The sequence below is a fragment of the Platalea leucorodia genome (genome assembly GCF_965183815.1).
Source record: "Platalea leucorodia genome assembly, chromosome: Z".
Lineage (NCBI taxonomy): Eukaryota > Metazoa > Chordata > Aves > Pelecaniformes > Threskiornithidae > Platalea > Platalea leucorodia.
In genome coordinates this window covers 20557411-20575330 of record NC_138858.1, presented here as the reverse complement: position 1 = coordinate 20575330, position 17920 = coordinate 20557411, and the positions used below count along the sequence as shown (strand labels likewise).

At 40.4% G+C, this 17920-nt stretch overlaps 1 protein-coding gene across 1 annotated transcript in view; it reads left to right on the top strand.

Annotated features, from left to right (window-relative positions):
• Positions 1-17920, top strand: part of ANKRD55 (ankyrin repeat domain 55) — a gene marked incomplete at both ends in the record, with an annotated part of 47180 nt that overhangs the window by 7293 nt on the left and 21967 nt on the right. The window contains 4 exon segments of the mRNA XM_082337114.1: positions 1346-1476; positions 3600-3709; positions 7090-7150; positions 10718-10846. Coding sequence (XP_082193240.1) covers positions 1346-1476; positions 3600-3709; positions 7090-7150; positions 10718-10846 — 431 coding nt within the window.

Here is a 17920-nt window from a genome sequence, read left to right as displayed (position 1 = left end):
TTCAGGTTACTATTTAATGTTATTACAAAGTGCTGTCCATTGGATGGGTTTTATATGCACCTATTTCCCAAGTGAACTAGAGCCACAGGTCTCTGGAAGCTTCTCTCAAGGAAGACTTTGTTTATTCAGAAGTATTTTTTTATTGCAATTTCTTTTAAAGGGTCCATATGAACACGGTCTATTCTAATCTTTACCAGCTTTTACCAAGTTACCGATTTTTCCTACACTTTAAACCAGACATCCTCGCTGTTATCTTCAAAACTTCTATTGGTCAGTAGGGAAAATGCTTAATCAAGCTAAAGTGCTCAGTCCAGATCTTTAATGGGAGAGGGACTAGGTATGAGGGGCAGTGGGTGGAAATAGACTGATCAGCAAAAGGAAGTATTTCAACTCCAGAATAAAGTTGTTTGCTAGGTTGTACATACAAATGTAACTAAAGACGGGTCTTGCAAGACAAAACATATGGCTCATATCCTGCACATATGGCAGAGTCTGCATAACCTCAGGTTGAGTAGTGAGCATTTGCTCAGCAGTCTCATTGAATCCAGTAAGAATAATTATTCTTCAGTTGTATCTGAAGTTCCTAGTAGTCTTATAGTTTCTAATATTCATGTTTATTCCAGCTTAGTCATTTTAAATTGTTTTGTCAGATTCTGCAGGAAAATCTCTTGCTGTTATTCAGCAGTTAACAGAATGGAAGGAAGAGGAAGCAAATAAAACATATGGCAATACTTCATGATGAAATTTGAGTATTCGGTTTGAATGTAGATATCAGTTTTTTTCCAGCAAAGAAACTGTTTGCAGATTATAAAATAAGTTCTCATGACAACAGAAAATAATATATTCTAGAGCAAATCCAGTCTTTAAAATAAATTGTTGTCTACATAAAGCATCAACTCACACACATACACCTTTGCACAAGACAGAGCTTGACTTCATGAATCTTTTGATTACATAGAGACAGAATGAAGCTGGGGTTTGAGAAAATTAGCCAAGCACCATCTGGCTACTAGTCACTCTAAAGAATATCAGCCTCCAAAATGGTGTACAAAGCCAACAATTCATATTGGGAGCTTGTGAACAGAAAAACACTTTTCCCTCCAGAAGTAGAGTTAATGAGGCAAGGCTTTTGCTAATGAAGTCATGCTCTTTTTAAAATCAGTGGTCAGTAACTGGCATAGCAGTTACTTCCTGCCTGCAAAAAGCTGAGTACAACTGTTGGACAGTTGTCAGAGAAAAGATTTGTTAATTTGCCAGTGCTAACATTAGCAAATAAGAAAACATCTCTATCGTATGGCTTTGACAAAATAAAAATTGTAAAAGAACGTTTGACTTTCTTCCCCAGGTTGCACACCTTTGATGCATGCTGTGTCAGGACGCCAGGTTGATACAGTGAAGCTTCTGTTGAAGATGGGAGCCAATATTAATACTCAAGATGCTTGTGGACGTACCAGTTTATCTCTGGCAACTTATCTGGTACTAAGACTTGGGGGAGAAGGATGGAAAGATAGATGGAGTGAAGGGAGTAAATGTGCAGACCAAATAAGGTTTATGTTTATACTACAGAAAGAAAAAAGTACAAAACACTTGGTTCTAGACAACAGTGAAACTGTAAACTTTACAATAATGCAAAGCCAGAAGCAATGATTATTCAAAAAGGATCAGGATTCCTGTCAGAGTGTCCTTTCTCTTTCGGGTTGTAAAATCGGTGCATGGTATGGAGATCTCACTAGATCCAGAGTCCTTTGTGTGGTTTCAAGAAAGCCACTTGTTTCTGTGCACTGGAAAGCCCACTCTCATTCTTAATATGAATTGAATTTTCCCCTCCCACTGTCAGCATTAGATTTTTATGCTCCAGAGAGGGCATTCCTATCTCAGATTCTGGTGGTCAGCAGGCATGTCTTCCTGAACACCACATGAGCCAGGGCATTGCTTTTTTTCACTATAGTGCTGGACCTTGGATAGGCAGGTTAAGAACTTAAGTTCAGGGTGCTGCAGGTGCCAGTGCAGATACTAAGATCATAAGCAATCCCACCCCCCAATCAACCCACATGCAAGCAATAGTAGGGGAAGACATCCCATTGAGAAGTTTGGGAAGGGAGATGTGGTGGTCTCCGTCTGAAGCACACAAGGATGGTCCTCTTCTCCTTAGTCTTCTACTCCTTGCTGGAGGGAATTCAGGATTCAGAGAGAGGATGTGAACCAAGTCAGTTGGGCAGAGGGGTTGACCATGAGCTTCCGTTATTAGTTGGACAGAAAGGAGGAAGGAATGTTCACCCTTGCTGCGTAGTATGAGTTATGGCTGGATGACAGCCAGTTCATTTAAACAGATACCGTGGCAGCCTAATTAAATCACATCCCTTGCATCTAGTTTCTTCCTGCAAATTCAGGACAAAAACAATGCTTCTGCTCAGCTATGCAATATTCAGCCAGAAACAGCTATGCAATATTCAGCCAGAAAATAAGTGTAGAAAATAGCAAAACAGGCAGTCTCATTCAGTGCAAGGAGCATGCCCCACTTACTTGAGAATAAACATTTCCTCTGCCAGATATTTTAAAAAAATCCCATAATTAGTGTCATGCTCCTTTTTTCCTTCCTCTTTCCCCAGAGGGGAAAAAATATTCTTTGAAAAAAAAGAAATGACTAGAAAAGATTTAAACCACCCAGGCTTCGAAGTTTCCATTTCTGTTTCTGTGATGGATATAATCGGAGGTCTAGAGAGGATTTGGCTGTGATGTTTGTCCAAAGAACTGAATTCAGCAGAGCTCCACAGTCACAATCGCATGCAGAATTCGGTGGTCTTGTACTTCCACCAGGAGCTGCAACAGGGATCTTCTGATTCCATCATTCCGCACCTCTTCCCTGTAAGTGCTGGTAACGCCGATCTGATGTAGCTCATACAGGAGGGAACAGTCTTTATCGATTGCCTGTGGAGGTTTGAACAAAACACTTAAACACATGCTTGATTTCCTTGGGACTTAAGTATACGCTGAAAGATTTATGCAGTCACAACCAGATTGTTTACTTGCTTTTTTGTTGAGGTGATCAATGGACGGTTTTATTTGAAGAAGCTATTCATCCCATCTGTTTTGGTGCTGTTTTCAGTCTAACATTGTCACTACTTCGAACTTCTGCAACAATGTTTATAAGACCACACTCTAAGGATTTTTACTATTGATTTGCCATCCCTGCTAAAGTCTCATAAAGGAAATGAGATTAAGTGCTCATGGTATTGGTTTAACATAGCATAATTACATCCACATGCAGGAATATGTGTAGCATTTGCTAGTGATAAAGGAATTAGCAGGTTTTTAATCACTGTTTACTCAGTCAGTACTTGTCACAGCTGCAGAAAAACCAAAATGCAGTGTAAAGAAAACACCTTATCACAGAAATGAATGACTGAGCTAGTCTGAGACTTGAACTCCAAAAGGGAACTGCTCTCAGTGCTGAGAGACCTTTACTGGGGAAAAAAAAAGACCAGTTCCTCTGCTGGCAGAACAGCTACAGTCACACATGGATGCCAGAACCACCAAGCAAAGATCTGGCCTGATGTATTTCACTTTCCTGTTTGACATACTCTCAATTTCTTTTTCAGGGCTGGCTGGAAGGCTGTGTCAGCCTGCTCAGAAACGGTGCTAAGCAGAACATACCTGACAAAAATGGGAGGTTGCCACTGCACGCTGCTACTGCAGAGCCTGACGTGAGGTATGTCCCAGGCTCCAACAGCATTTGCTGGTTTAATCTCAGCAGGTGGTCACTAACACAAGCTACCCAGTGCAAAGGGGAGCCCGCGTCAGGAAGGTTAGCTGTGACAGTTACTCTTGTGACTTGCTCCTTTGTTTAGTGGTTATCATAAAGGGGGTAGAGAAGGGGGACAAGCATTGTATAACACTTGTGTAACAGAGATATATGGACAAGTAAGGTGAGAAGGCTGGTTTAAGATCACAACGGCAGGAGGGAAAAAAAAAAAAATTATAATAAAGGTTGAAACCCTGGGCTTCCCCTGACCTGCCACCTCCCCACAAGAAATATTACAAGCAGCTCCTTCTCTGGACTTCTCCTCCAAGTAGCATGGCAAATGTGAGAAAAGTTTTCCACACGACAAGCTCTTTCAGAGCCCCCAGTGTAAAGGGGAAGCTGAGGTTTGGTGGACTGGCTCATTTTTAACTACTTTTACTGAAGATGGAGTAACAGCTACAGAGTGTCTTCACAAGAAGTTTTAAGAAAGGTCCTCTTTGTCTCATTCCAGCCTGTGATAATAGGAACGTTTAACAAATTCTGACTTGTACATTTGAATAAACTCACTCAAAAAACTCCCCTAAGTTCATCATGTCTGGAGGGACAGGAAGACAGTAGAGACAGGTAAAACATTCAGTAAATGTAAAATATTCATGTGACTTAACCACTGAGTCTACGGTTTTGCTGCTGTCGCCATATCAGACCAGCCCAGACCTCTGTGCATTTCTGCTGATCTTGCTCTCCAGCCTTTTTTAACAGCTTTATTCATTTTCCACGTTATCATTGCTTTTCATGCATCACTAGGAGAGAATAGTTTGAGGTTTCTGCAAAAGTACGGGTCACTGTCATTAAACAAAGCCTCTACAGAAAAAAGACAATGTTTGTACAACACTGCACATGCTGCCACTTGAAAGGGAACAGTAATCTACTTTACCAGCAGCACACAGGGTTCCCTGAATGTTTTTCACATTCTCCATGGATACGGGCAGACCTTTGCTCCGCACAGGAGTTTACCAGCTGCTCAATTCCTGTTCCTCTGCCTTGTCACTGGGTTTGCCCCATGTCCAGAAGACATGCTTGGAGCACTGAGGGAGAAGCTTTTCCATCACAGTCACTGTCACTTTCTTGAATCCCATGTTGTTGCCAAAAGGGCATATGCAGTGGCCAGCTATGAAATGCTTTTTCAGCCAAGTTTGAAAGCTGGCAGCCCACTGCTACAACCCCATGTGCTGGAGGCAGCACATGGACCACATGGAAAGACAGAGACAGTGATCAGCCAATTTATGCATTGATTTGATAATTGATTTATGTCCTTCAGTGTGTTCCAGAGAGCGTAAGAGGAAAGCTCTAAAGAGAATCCATGGAATTCCTGATCTATGCCTTTTTGAGTAGATACTGGAGAAATCTCAGCTGCGTGGCTAAATATCTACATATTTGAGCGGTAGCAGTTATGCTGCCATAATGATCTAAGGATGTAAGTGAGACAAAGTGTGTTGTTAACAGAGGTTTTACACTCAAAGAATGAGATTTCTTTCACATGCACTGATTTCATTGATTATATCTGGGGTTAAACTACAGACTCATGTATCAGATTATAAAACTCTGTGATAAATGGGTTTTACAGCATATTATGGTTATCACACTTTCTTTCTGCTCACTAGTCCATTTTTACCCAGACCTGTTTTCAGATACTGAATTTCTGAGATTCTGAGTCCTTGTGCCAAATGACCACAAAATGTCTCTTCCTTTTTACAAATCTTTACCAAACTAATCACAGCAATCCTAAAATGTCATTCTCTTCAGAGTTTGTATAGTATGACTCCATTATGCCATTGGTTGTGTGATTCAGAAAAGGAGGTATAACACTCCTCTTCTACAAGTGTTTGTATCCATATACAAATGGATTTGAAGTCCTAGCAAAGCACTGGGATCTGCCCAGTCTTCACCATTTAGGGATATTCTAGTTAGAAGAAAATTAAATTTGGACTTCTGGCACCTGAAGATGGCATTACCAATGGGTAAACTTTTTCACATGCAGAATTGCCCAAATCATCCCTAAGCAGCTGTAAATGTCTTTCTTTTGAATAATTTACATTATTTAGATGTTTATTACGGGGGGGGACCACAAATTTGTCATGCAACATTCTCAACTTGATCTGATCCACACACCTGAGCACAGTTCAATCCAGAAAACATATTGGAAGTTTTTGAAGATTGTCCTGATGAAAAGCAGCAAAAGATTTTCATTCAGTCTCCTATACATGGGAATATATGCATGGTTGTATACATTTATCTGCGCATTGTCTGAGTTCCCTCCTTGACACTTCATCACCTTTTAATTTCCTTGCAAAACAGCATGTCTTTTAAATGTCCATGTTTTGAAGTTTTCTAGCAAATTCACACCTTCAGATGAGCCACAGATTTGCATTATGATCTTATCTAAGGATCCACTAAGGATATATCTTTCTTTTTGTTAGAATCATAAGAACTGTACATGTTAGGATCTATGCTATTTGGCTTTGTTACAGCCTGTGTCAGGATGGTCCATTTCCATGGTCCACTCATGTACATGATCCAAACACTTAACATCCTACTATACACTATACACAACCATCTTTGCCAAACCTGTAGTGATTTAAGAACATCTTCAGAGGATACCAAAAGGAAAAGAAAAGCAAAATCCATGCAGTGTTAAAAATATTATTGCACTTGAATAATATTTTCTGTAACTATTTTATAGTAACTGTTCCCTCCACCAGAGGGGAGTGTTTGTAGTCTGACATTCTATAAAATGTGAACCAATGCATTGCTCTGGTTTATACCATAACAATGGCCCTATCCCAGCAAACACATTGTAAGGCCTTGTAAGATACTATTGGTTTGTATGGGTGTAAATATGTAGTATGCATGCATACACACACACACAAACACATACACAACATCACATTACTCCAAGAGTTAAGGAGAGTGAAAAATACTTCTAGAAGCCGGTCATTAGCATTTCTGTTTGTTTAAAACTTTATAAAATAGGATGACAGTGAATTGCTAAGCTACCAAAAACTGCAAACGTATAGTATTACACACGCTGATTCTAGCTTGGCAATCAGCACAAGAATTGTTCCTAGTGGATCTGGTTTTAATTCCCAGCACTAAACTTCTGTTGTTACAGTAAGCCATGAAGTCCTATTTGCTTTTCTAGTATTACAAAGCTCAGACCTAAGATTCTGACCTGTGCCCATCACTAATACTGATTTTTCTTGAAATTGCATGTTTTGTTTCTCAAAAAATGTCAATTTTTCAGGTTTAGTCAGGAGTACAGCACACTGATTATGTCATTGCTTCTGCAGGCTTCTGAACGTGCTTCTGCAGCAGTCAAATCTTAGTGAAATTAATCATCAAGACAATGAGGTAAGTGAGCTTGTGCTACAAGTCACAGCCCCAGGCTCTAGGGGCATACAGGTCATGCTGTTCAGAAAGAGTCCACTGTACTATCAATTTTATGATGAGACTATGCACTGGTCAAAAATTTCTATAATGCTTCTGCTGAACTCTGCAAAGCATTATCTCATTTTCCCTACTATACGTGATGCACCTTTAGGCTAATATACTGCCAACTATGAGGTACCTTGAATCAGTCTCTTAACTCACTTGCCAAGACATTAATTGCTTTTGATTCGTCTGAAGTTAGACATTGCACTAAATCTTCACCTTTACCAATCATCCCGTCATTAAAGTACTGTTCTCAGGAAAAATACCGGAAAGCTGGTATTACACAGAACAGGCATGGACCTACAAAAATTTATGCTGTCCTCTGATCCTTAAAGAATTGTGCCCTGCATATATATGTGTATATATAGTGTACACAGGAGAGTGTTAATTTCTCAAATGTGTTCTCCTCCGAATAGAGAAGCCAAGACACAAGAGAAACTCTGGATGTCTTTTCATTTCTTTCTCTTCACTCTAACAATGGCTCAAGGACGTGTCTCTTCTCCAGGGTGCCAGAACCGCCGCAGGGTTGCTAATTTTCCCTCTTTCTGTGAACCTTCCTTACCCACTGAATGGTTTGCAGACCCTGCTCACAACAACCTAAACCAGTTGTATGCTTTGTCTTGGTGCAGAATTATGTTGCTAATGAATTGCATGGAACCGTAGATCATAATTTCAAGCCGTAATGTTTTGCTGTAATGCATCACTACATGCAATTTGGAACTTTTAGTCCAGCTCGCTGTCATTTGGCACTGAGAAGATATTTGTTCAAGTGTCAGTACTAAGCCCCGAATATTCATGTTTTCTGAAAAATGTGGATCCTCACATATAATTGCAGCTAATAGAGCTGTTCTCTTGGCATAAGTAAAACACTTCAGTTTTCCCATCTTACACTTGAGAAAAACACACCGATGAATGCATGAACACGTAAACAGTAAGAAATACATCTGGAGGTTTCATAGTTTCCACAACTGTGGCTTTCTGTGGGTTTACTTATGAAGCCTGTGAGATGTGAAGAAACATTCCCTAAAAAAGCTTCGAATCTGGGCAAAACAAGTGTCTCACTATATTTCCCACACCCATTTCTCATTTTTTCTCCTTTTATGTCCCCTATTGCTCCTTATTTTTGATAAATGTGCAGTTGTTTGGCTCACATTAAATATAATATTCTGCTGGATCTTCAGCTTTGATAGTTCTGATATCGCTCTTGTGCTTCCTCTCACAAACAGTAGTCTATCTACAGATGCCGCTCACGGGTGGTATCACCATGCACAAATCAGATGGGTGCGGGCTAGACAGCCATTGCCTGCTGCAGCAGGCCCACACGTGTGAGCTGCCGCTACAACCAGCTCAATGCTCTTTGCTCAGTTGGGTGCTCCGAAAGGACACGTAGAATGTACAAATTTTTAGAAAAGAAATAGAGAACAAAACAGGAAGCGGCATTATGCTTTGTCTGAATCCTTGGTACACCCACATCTTGAATGTCGGCTGCAAGAGTAATCTGAAAAAGGATATACAAGAAAAGGAACAGAAAAGGACTAGAAAGATGGTGATACTTATAGAGTGGATTCCTTTCATGGGCAGGATAACAACTAGAACAAACTAACTACAATAGGACTTTCAGCTTGGTAACTGTGTAAGAGGGATGATATAATACAAGTCCATGGCATCACAAATTGCATGGAGAAGATGAAAAGAGAATTATTATTAACTGTTTTTTACATCTAAAAGGATGGTGACACCTAAAGAAATTATCAGGCAGCAGTTTTAAAGAAAATGAAAATAATTACTTTTTCAGAAAATGCATCATTACCCTGTGGAGGTCTGGATGTCATAGGAATTCTTTAGTCTGATTACCAAATATTAGGTGACTATATATCATCAGGCCTTGTTTCTTATATTTTCTCCCTAAGCATCTGCTACTGACCTCTCTGAGCTGGATATTGTACTAGAGAGATCTTTGATCCCTACCCACAGTTCTCACGCTTTTATGTTACAGCTGATTCTGCTGGTTACCACAGTAGAAACAGAGAGAAAGTTGATTTTTCAAGGATTTTTTGTCCATATCAACAAACTGAGACTGCATGACAGAAAGCTGGCCTGGTACTCTGTAGCTTCTCCTCTTTCAGTGATTTTTCGTGCTCTCCAGTACTAGGGGTGAGGACCCATTTCCCAGGTGGAAATCACTAAAGCCCCACTTCACAGCACTCACAAATACTGAGTGTCCATCAACAGTACTAAGTCCGTTGTGTCAAAACCTTGGTCCACTGACGTCAATGGCAGAGCTCCCATTCATTTCAGTTAGGGCAGGATTTTACCCTCATTTTTGGTTTTACAAAACCAAAACCCCCATGGTTAAGCTTTGCAAGCCCTAACTAAAAACAAAACTGCTCTTGTTCAACTGCTCTATTTTGTCATCACCTATACTTAAGCCATCTGGGAACTTGAAAATCCTTGTAAGATACCTGATGAGTGAGAGAAATTAATGTTAGGGCATTCAAGCTTTTAGTTAGAAAATCACTGCCAACAACTTCCACTATTAATGTACTGATAAGCTGTCTGCATCAATGTTTTATAGCTCATACTTTACCTGAGTTGTTGCCAATTGGCTTTATGAGGTTCTATGTCAAGTTCTAATTTCTTTTCCATTCTACATTTTTTGCTTTTTACCATTTTGGAAATCAGGCAAGACCCTTGAAATGCATTTTCATAAGTGAGAGTTAACAATACCTGCCCAAAGTAAAATGTTACCACATCTAAACAACACTAGCAATTTTTAAGAAACACATTGAATGAGTAACTTTTTACAGAAAATCTTTAATATTATGGATGTAGCGTAAAATATAGGTGTGTGTAACAGTGCTGATGAAGTTGCAAATACAGGCCATGAATACTCTGATCTGCCAAAACTGACTGAACACAGCTAAGATGGAATGAAAATGCAGGTCAATAGCTTACCATTTGCTTTGTTTTCTCCCTAAACAGTAAATATGAGATGTTTAGATTGTGACTTTTCTGTTGACATCACTGGGCCAGTTCCTTTGCTTGCTGACTAGAGCCAGCTAGAATACTTGCTTATAATATTTATTTTGGATCAAAGATAAGACTTAAAATAAATATCACACTGTGTCATGTCAAAGCACCAGTCTAAAACAGGCTTTTCTCACAGGATCCAAACTGAGCAGTGAGGAACCATCCCCCAGCCATCATGGTCCTGACCATGCATTATTTATAAAAGGCTATAGTCACGTACGAAAGAAGCATTCATATTTGTATCCATTTTCTGTAATAACTCCGAAAAGCTAATTGCTTGATTCCCCCTTATGACTCCACTAATTCAGAAGCTGTTACTAATTATTCCAAATCAAGAGGGAGAGGGAAGAGTCAGTTGGTACCGAATGGTTTCAGAACTGTCTAGCTTATCTACAGAGACTTGAAGGGTGCTCCTGTGAGTGACGATTATTTGCTCTCCGGGTTTGTGACTTTCAGGGAATGACTTCACTCCACTGGGCTGCTTTCCACAACAGGCCCCAGCACACCCAGACTCTGCTGCACAAGGGAGCAGACCCGACTCTGGTGGACAAAGACTTCAAAACAGCTCTGCACTGGGCAGTACAGGTGAGCCACGGCCGCAGTTTCACCAGGCAGTTGCTTGAGCTGAACTGGCTGTTGTGGTGTCCTAAATACTCCAAAAGCAATTATTTCGGCTGTGAAATGAGGAAAATGAATGCTAGGAATGCCCACTAACATCCCCAGCATTTTGCCCGTGGGCACAAATCAAGGATCTAACATCTTCTTTGGAGACTAAGGCATACTTAATATAGGCTCAGCACTGGTGCCCTAAACAAAGTTATCATTTATTTCACTGGGACTATGTGTATGCTTCACGTTGAACTCATGCTTAAATTTTTTCACTAAATCAGGGTTGCAGAAATCAGCAGCTTAAACAGTCTTGCCAAAGGCCTTTGGGAATAAAATAATGTAAACACAAGTTAAAATATATTTAAATAGCTATAGTTGTGGAATAATTAGCTGAAGGGTTGAGGCCCTGCTTCTCTGGAGATTAAGGAAGACAAGGAGCCAAACACATTTCCTGTTGAGCTGTATGTTCCTATCTCCTATGCAAAAAACCTGTCAAATTGCTAAAAATTACTCAGGCCATCATTAGAGAAAAAAACCACACAGGTTTAATGTGGCATTAAACACCATATTATGCAACTAGTAGTAAGTGGTCTAAAATATAGCGTAATTTACTAAGTTATGCCTAAACGTTACTGCAGAAAACTTCCTAGGTGAAATTATATAAATATGTTTTTACTTGCTCGCTTGCCATAGCAAGTTCCGGTATCAATGTTCAAAACACCTGCACACCAGATAAGCAGAAATAGAACTTGCATGAAAATCCAGTAACATTTTCCTACAATGACTAAATATTTGCATCCTTACCTTTTGGTCTGAGTTCACTCATCTTAAAAAATGTGTCAACAAAGAAATTTAAAAGCTCTGAACTGCCACATACTATATTTGTAAATGAGTAAAGACATCTAGAACGAATAATCTATTTCCTTCAACCACAGCTTCCCACAGATGGTTCACATACAATAGGCTGAACTTTAGTTTTTCTGAAGTAGAGGTATATTTTGGCCTCTGCAACGGGTACTATTTCAGTACTAGTTTTGTTCTTCTTTAATCCTAATCAGTCTGAAATTGTTCTACATCCCTTATTATTTTGCCTTAGGAGACTAAAGGTATCTATCTACTCTAAAACCTGTTGTGCATTTTTACTAGGCTTACTCCAATGCAGGCTGAAACTCATGCAAGCTCCTGCAGGCTAGGCAGTGGTCTGGATGATAGCTCTGGGAACAAGCTGTCTCTCAAACAGAAAGACAAAAGGGAATCCCTTTCATATCAGGACCCTCAGAGTTCCCCTCATACCTTACTCTTTCCCTGATTCTGTATTTTGTAAATTTTATTATTTAATTCCACCATTAACTCCCACCTCCACCTTTCTCTCACAAACGTGCAGAATAACTCTTGAGAGAGGGGGAAATTAAAATGGCACAAAACCCTCTTGGCCTCACGTGGAGGCAAATTACAAATCCCTCTTCTTTCTCCCTTTACTCTGCTCCCAGAAATCAGAGGAAACATGTGCAGCATCACCCCCCTTTTTTTTCTTCTTGAGAGATTCCTGCTATGAAGCCTTATAAATTGCTTTTTCCATCCACATACTTCTCCATATTGTAGGTCCAGAAGGGGCAGTTGAAATACCAGAGCATGGAATAGATCTGTTAGTATTTCTCTTACTCAAGCTTGGCCAAGAAAAAATACTTTCAGCCAGTGCTCTTCGCTGCCCTATTAGGCGCAGGAGAAATAGATGCTGTGGACAGGCATGACTTTCTCTGCTATGACAGAGAGCAGAACAAGACCTCTGCTGGGTGAGATTATCATTATGTCTAATAGCCTCCTCCGTGGCTGCTGGAAAGGGGATATTTTTCCTTTAAGAGTTGTATTAATATCTTCAGAGCACAAGAGACTCACAGAGCTCAGGCAGTACCACCTGCAGGGGTTGTTTTTGGCTGAATAGGGCCCTGTGTTTAATTTCATTTTTAAAAATGCAGCAAGGGGAAGACCGGGCACTGCATAGAAACTTGTTTCAGAAGTTGCAGGGCAGAGGCAGTTTGCGCACGCTGGGCTGAAACACAGAGCGGGACCACATAAAAACCATTGCCTGCCATTGAAAACCGAATTCTCAGGCATGTTTCATAAGAAATAATTGTTCCATGCTGGCTGTTCAAAGACCACACGTTTGGCACTTGGTCTGCCATCAGACAAACGGTGGCTGTGGAGTCCTAGCCACGTAACTAGACAGACCTTGCCCATCAAGGTCTGCTCTATTGAAAAGCTCAAGCCTCCCGCTGCCCGAGTTCATGCCTTCCGTGCAAATGTGTTACATTGGTGTCAGAAACACAGATCATTCTGGTTTGAAATGAGAATCTCTTACGTCACATTCTTTACACATGCAATGTTTTTAAAAGCTGGTGCAGACAGGGCTGTATTAGAAGTGTCTCAGGAGGTATTTCTCTCCTTTCATTGCAGCCAGCAATAATTGCTGTAATGAAAAGGAAACACAGCTTTGTAACAAAACCTGTTAACTGATACTGGAACAAAGTGTAAAGCTGTTCTAACAGTTCTAGATAATGGTCTCATTGAAATCCTAATAAAATATAGTATATACTATACAGTATACACTATCGTACTACATTTTACTGTATCATAATAGTATTAGTAGCACCTTGGAAATAGCCTGGGAAGATTTGGAGTCTTCCTGCATTGCCTTGCAGTTGCCATGATTTTTACCAGAAGTTTCTTTGTCTCTTTCTTAAAACTCTGGCTCCCAAAGTCATACAATTATGTAAAAATATCAGCTTTCATTTAAAGAATAAGCAAACAATCAAACAAAGATTTCTTCTAAAGTGAAGAAATGCAAACTTCTAGGGATAAGAAGAAGGCAACTAAAAAGAAGCCATTAAAAATAATATTCTGCCATGTGGACCTGCGCTTATGATTATTTGGAGTGCAAAGTTTTAAAAAATTATGAGGCTGCATATTTGCTCCATAGCAACAATGCAATTATTTCATTCCCCTGTCTCCTGAGAGCAGAACGAAATACCTGTATATCTTAAACACATTGTAAAAGTAAAGCATAGGCAATTATTCATCTGTGTTTGGCTGAGCAAGTGTGGCAGCCTCTCTGTAATTACTTGGAAGGTGAGAGCACGCTTAAATTTCAGGATCTCTAGGAAAAATCTCTGTTGCTTCAGGGCATCTCGAGGACACAGCTGGTCACCCAGCCAGGGCAGAGGAAGGGGCCAGGGAAGGCAGCGGTGGCTCAGGGCCAGGGTCTCTCCCAAGGGATCACTGCGCTCCTTCTCTCTGCCCAGCACCCCATTTTTTTTCTGTGGGCTGCCCACGGTGGAAGAATTCAGAGAGACTTCCAAAGACTTCTTAAAACTTAATGGGTGTTTCTCCATGGCAGACATGTTTGTTGTTGCATTAGGCCAGAAAAGGTGCATTTGCTAGGCACACTGACAGTCTGGTTGGTTTCAGGCAGATTTCTTCCACTGCAAAATTGTACTCATTTTCTCCTTGTTTCATGCAGTTTTCTAGAGATAGCTAGAAAGGGAGAGTAGTGATTTCTTTTTTTATATCACTAAGCTTTAAAGACAATTTTGACTGTTAGCAAACAAATGAAAAACAGATTCAATTTGCATTTTTTAAGCATACCCTTAAGAACTCCCTTTCTTGTGTAAATATTGTCATTCCAGCAAAGGTACAGCTGTTGCTCATGGAGGCTGGAATGTTGCATAGCAGCAAGGCTCTACAGAGTGAGCTGTCAAGTTGCAAAACAAGGAAGAAAAGAGTTTGCAAATAGTTTTGAGTAAGAAATAAACTTGTTCCAATACCATCTGAAGCCTTTTCGAAAAAGTGCCCTAAACATTCATGACAATGTCTGCAATAGCAAATTAAATGTGCTTGAGTCTTGGCTCTGGCACCAAGGCCAACTATCCCAGGACAGCCTGTGTCCTTACTGCTAAACTCTCTTATTCTCTAAAACAGGATGGTCATATGCAGACCACTTATTGGGAATGGTCTGTGGCCCACACTAGCTCCTGAACTATGTCCAGGAACCGGTGGGGAAAGTGTTAATTGGCCCAAGCCAAAACCATGCCAGGGAGGATTTTAAAAATTTTACAGTACAGACAAGCAAGTTCCGATGCTCATGGATGTTCCCTAGTGCTACTTAGTTTTTTATATAGCTGTAACCTATTTCTCCACTTTCATTTATGTCAGTTCATAAGCCAAAAGCCCCTTTTGTGACTTGTACAGCAGTATTGATATACAAACTCATCAGTACAACCAGATCATCAGAAAAAACACCTTCACCTGAAATAAATTGACTGTTAAACAGTAAGTTCTTCAAGTACGAACATGCTGTTGACAATGTAATTATTCACGCCAATCAAATTTCCAAGGAAATCAATTGCAGAACTCCCACTGAGCTTAGTAGGAATTTGTCTTGGGCAAAACCTGTAGGTGAGTACAGAATAATTACCAGACCTCTTCCCAGCACACAGTCTATGTGTACCTCTGCAAGTGGATGCCAGAACATGAGTAATGTACATGCACGACAATTTTTGCATATGTATAAATGTTCTGATCTCCTATGCCTGACAAAAAGGCACTGAAAGACAAACGTTTCCATTTCTCTGATAGTAGTAAGGAATAAATCCTTATTCTACTGCAGAATAAAAGATGACCTCTTTTTCAAAGCACATAAACAGTTCATCCAGAGAAATCAGATCTCACAACAATGTACTAGCAGGGGAAAGCTGCCAAGTAATTTTAGTCATAGCCATAATCATTTACACAGTAAATCATACGCACTTATTGTAGAAAACTCCAAGTGAAAATAAATTCTCAGAGAGATTTGGCCAGTATTTCATGCAGTTTTTTGTTTGAGCAAAGAGAGGATAAGAGAGGCAGGGACATATGATAGCCATAGAGGTATGCCTCCATGACTGCCTTTGTCATTTGGTAGCTTTTTTCAACACCCACTAAGACTGCTGTGAGGATAAACACCATGTCCCCTAGTTGTACCAAAGGCAGCAGTGCTCTGAGGACCACAGGACAAAGTATCCTGTACAACAACAACACGTTCTCTTTCCAAGAGTACCACAAAGTCAAGCCAAGCTAGGTCGCTATGAGTCTGCAAGAGACACTGTCTCAGTGGGTGTCTGAGGCTGAAGCACTAGGGTTAGGAGAAGACAAATGAGCTTCTCTCTGAGCTGGCTGAGTCTCACCAGTGTAAGTACAGCGGCGTCAGTAGAGTTGTTGTTAATTTATATTGGTTTGCCATCAGAAACACACCCTGTGAAGTGCCTGGGCTGCATCCAGGCAACTTCTGGCAAAGTTTCCCTGGCAAGAGGAAAGCTGAAGATGGTATTATAGATTGTTCCTTTCCTCAGCACAGGGCCCTGTCTCTGTCCCTTGAGGGCAGAGAAACCACAGGGTGCTCTGAATTTTTGCACTGGTTTTTCACTGCCAACACAGCCATCTGGCAGCCAGGGCATGGCAGCAGTGGAGGTAGAGTGAACATGCTTCCATTCCTCAGCTTTCCCTAATCTGGGGTACAGAGCGCGGATGCTGGAAGTCCTTAACAATGACAGAAAGCTCCCATGTGTGCAAAACTCTTCAGTGATCCAAGTTGCCAGCTTTATGGATGTTTCTCACTGCACTATGTTTGCTGCAGACTAGAAGGAGCTGCATTATGTCTCTGCTCTTGAGTTTGGCATTCTCCATGTTTAAAACAGCAGACACTGCATCTACAACAAGACAGTGATGTGTTGTTCTGATACAGCCTTAACACCTGATTCCAACCAGACATGTCCTCACTGTTAATGCAACATTATGTTTGTCTTGCTCCGATTCTAGGATGAAATTCCAAACTCATGTTAGAGTAAAGGTCATGACATGATACACTGCCATGGTGCTCTGAATATGAACATGAGGAAAACTGCACTTCACTGAAATAAATCCCATAAGGGAAAAAATTGTACTGGAGGAACAGTTTGGTTTTGCCAGTATAGCTGTAACTGCACGCAGGGCTTCTGCCAGCAAAGCCTTGACTCAAAGATCAAGACTTTTCAAGCCCCAACCAACAGAGACATGTGGGAAAGTCTGTGGAATGGCTTTTGCTTTCAATAAATACTGAATTTCAGAATCAAAAAGGAAAAGAAGGTGACTTTGAAAGGAAAGAACTATATACCAATGTAATAACCTCAACTGGGATTAAAAAGGAAAAAAGCCCACATATGAGTTATTTGTTCAAACTTTGCTATGGGTTGCTCAACAAATCCTTGAAATGGCTCAAGTTTCTTTATTTCAGCAATAGAGAAAAAGATATTTGCTTTTTTTTTTCAATGGCCCTGTTGGTGTTACAGTCAATTTCATATTAAAATATGCAATGTGTCTGTGAAGGATAAGAGGAAAGATAAAAGGGTTGGGAGACTAGCTAGCATTCTGCAACATAAAACTCAAAGAGCACCCAATGATGCACAAAGATGGTTTCCAGGAGGAAGCCAGAAGTACTGATGCAAATTTTATTTAATCTATAGTAATTTATGGTGCTTTTTTATAAAAGTAACTTACGTCCCAGAGTAGTGCAATGGGAATAGTATTTGCTTGTTGCTGCAGAACGGAGTGAAATAATGGTTAAAATGTCGAACCATGCAGGATCAGAGCAGAAGGACATCAAAGAGAAAGTCAAAGCTTTGGATTCACAGGTGTGGAATTGAAAGAGAAGGGAATGTAGAAGAGGAAACACAGACAGCCCTAAGTGCAATGCTAATGATAAGAAGCAACATCAAGAGCTGCTAGGGGGGAATTTCCATCCAGCAAAGCTGGCTATGGATATAGGAAGGCTTTAAAGTGCGCACTAATACAAAGAGACAGAAGAGATAAGAGAACTAATACAACCTAACCACCTAATCTCCAGAGGCATTCACTTGGAAGAAAAATACTTTGTCAAGGTTTCCTGAAAACAGTTAAGTGGTCCATAGCTTGTCCCTCTCCCCCTCCCACATCTACATTACTGGTAGCCACAAGCCAGCTTAGCAGACTCCCTTCACATGA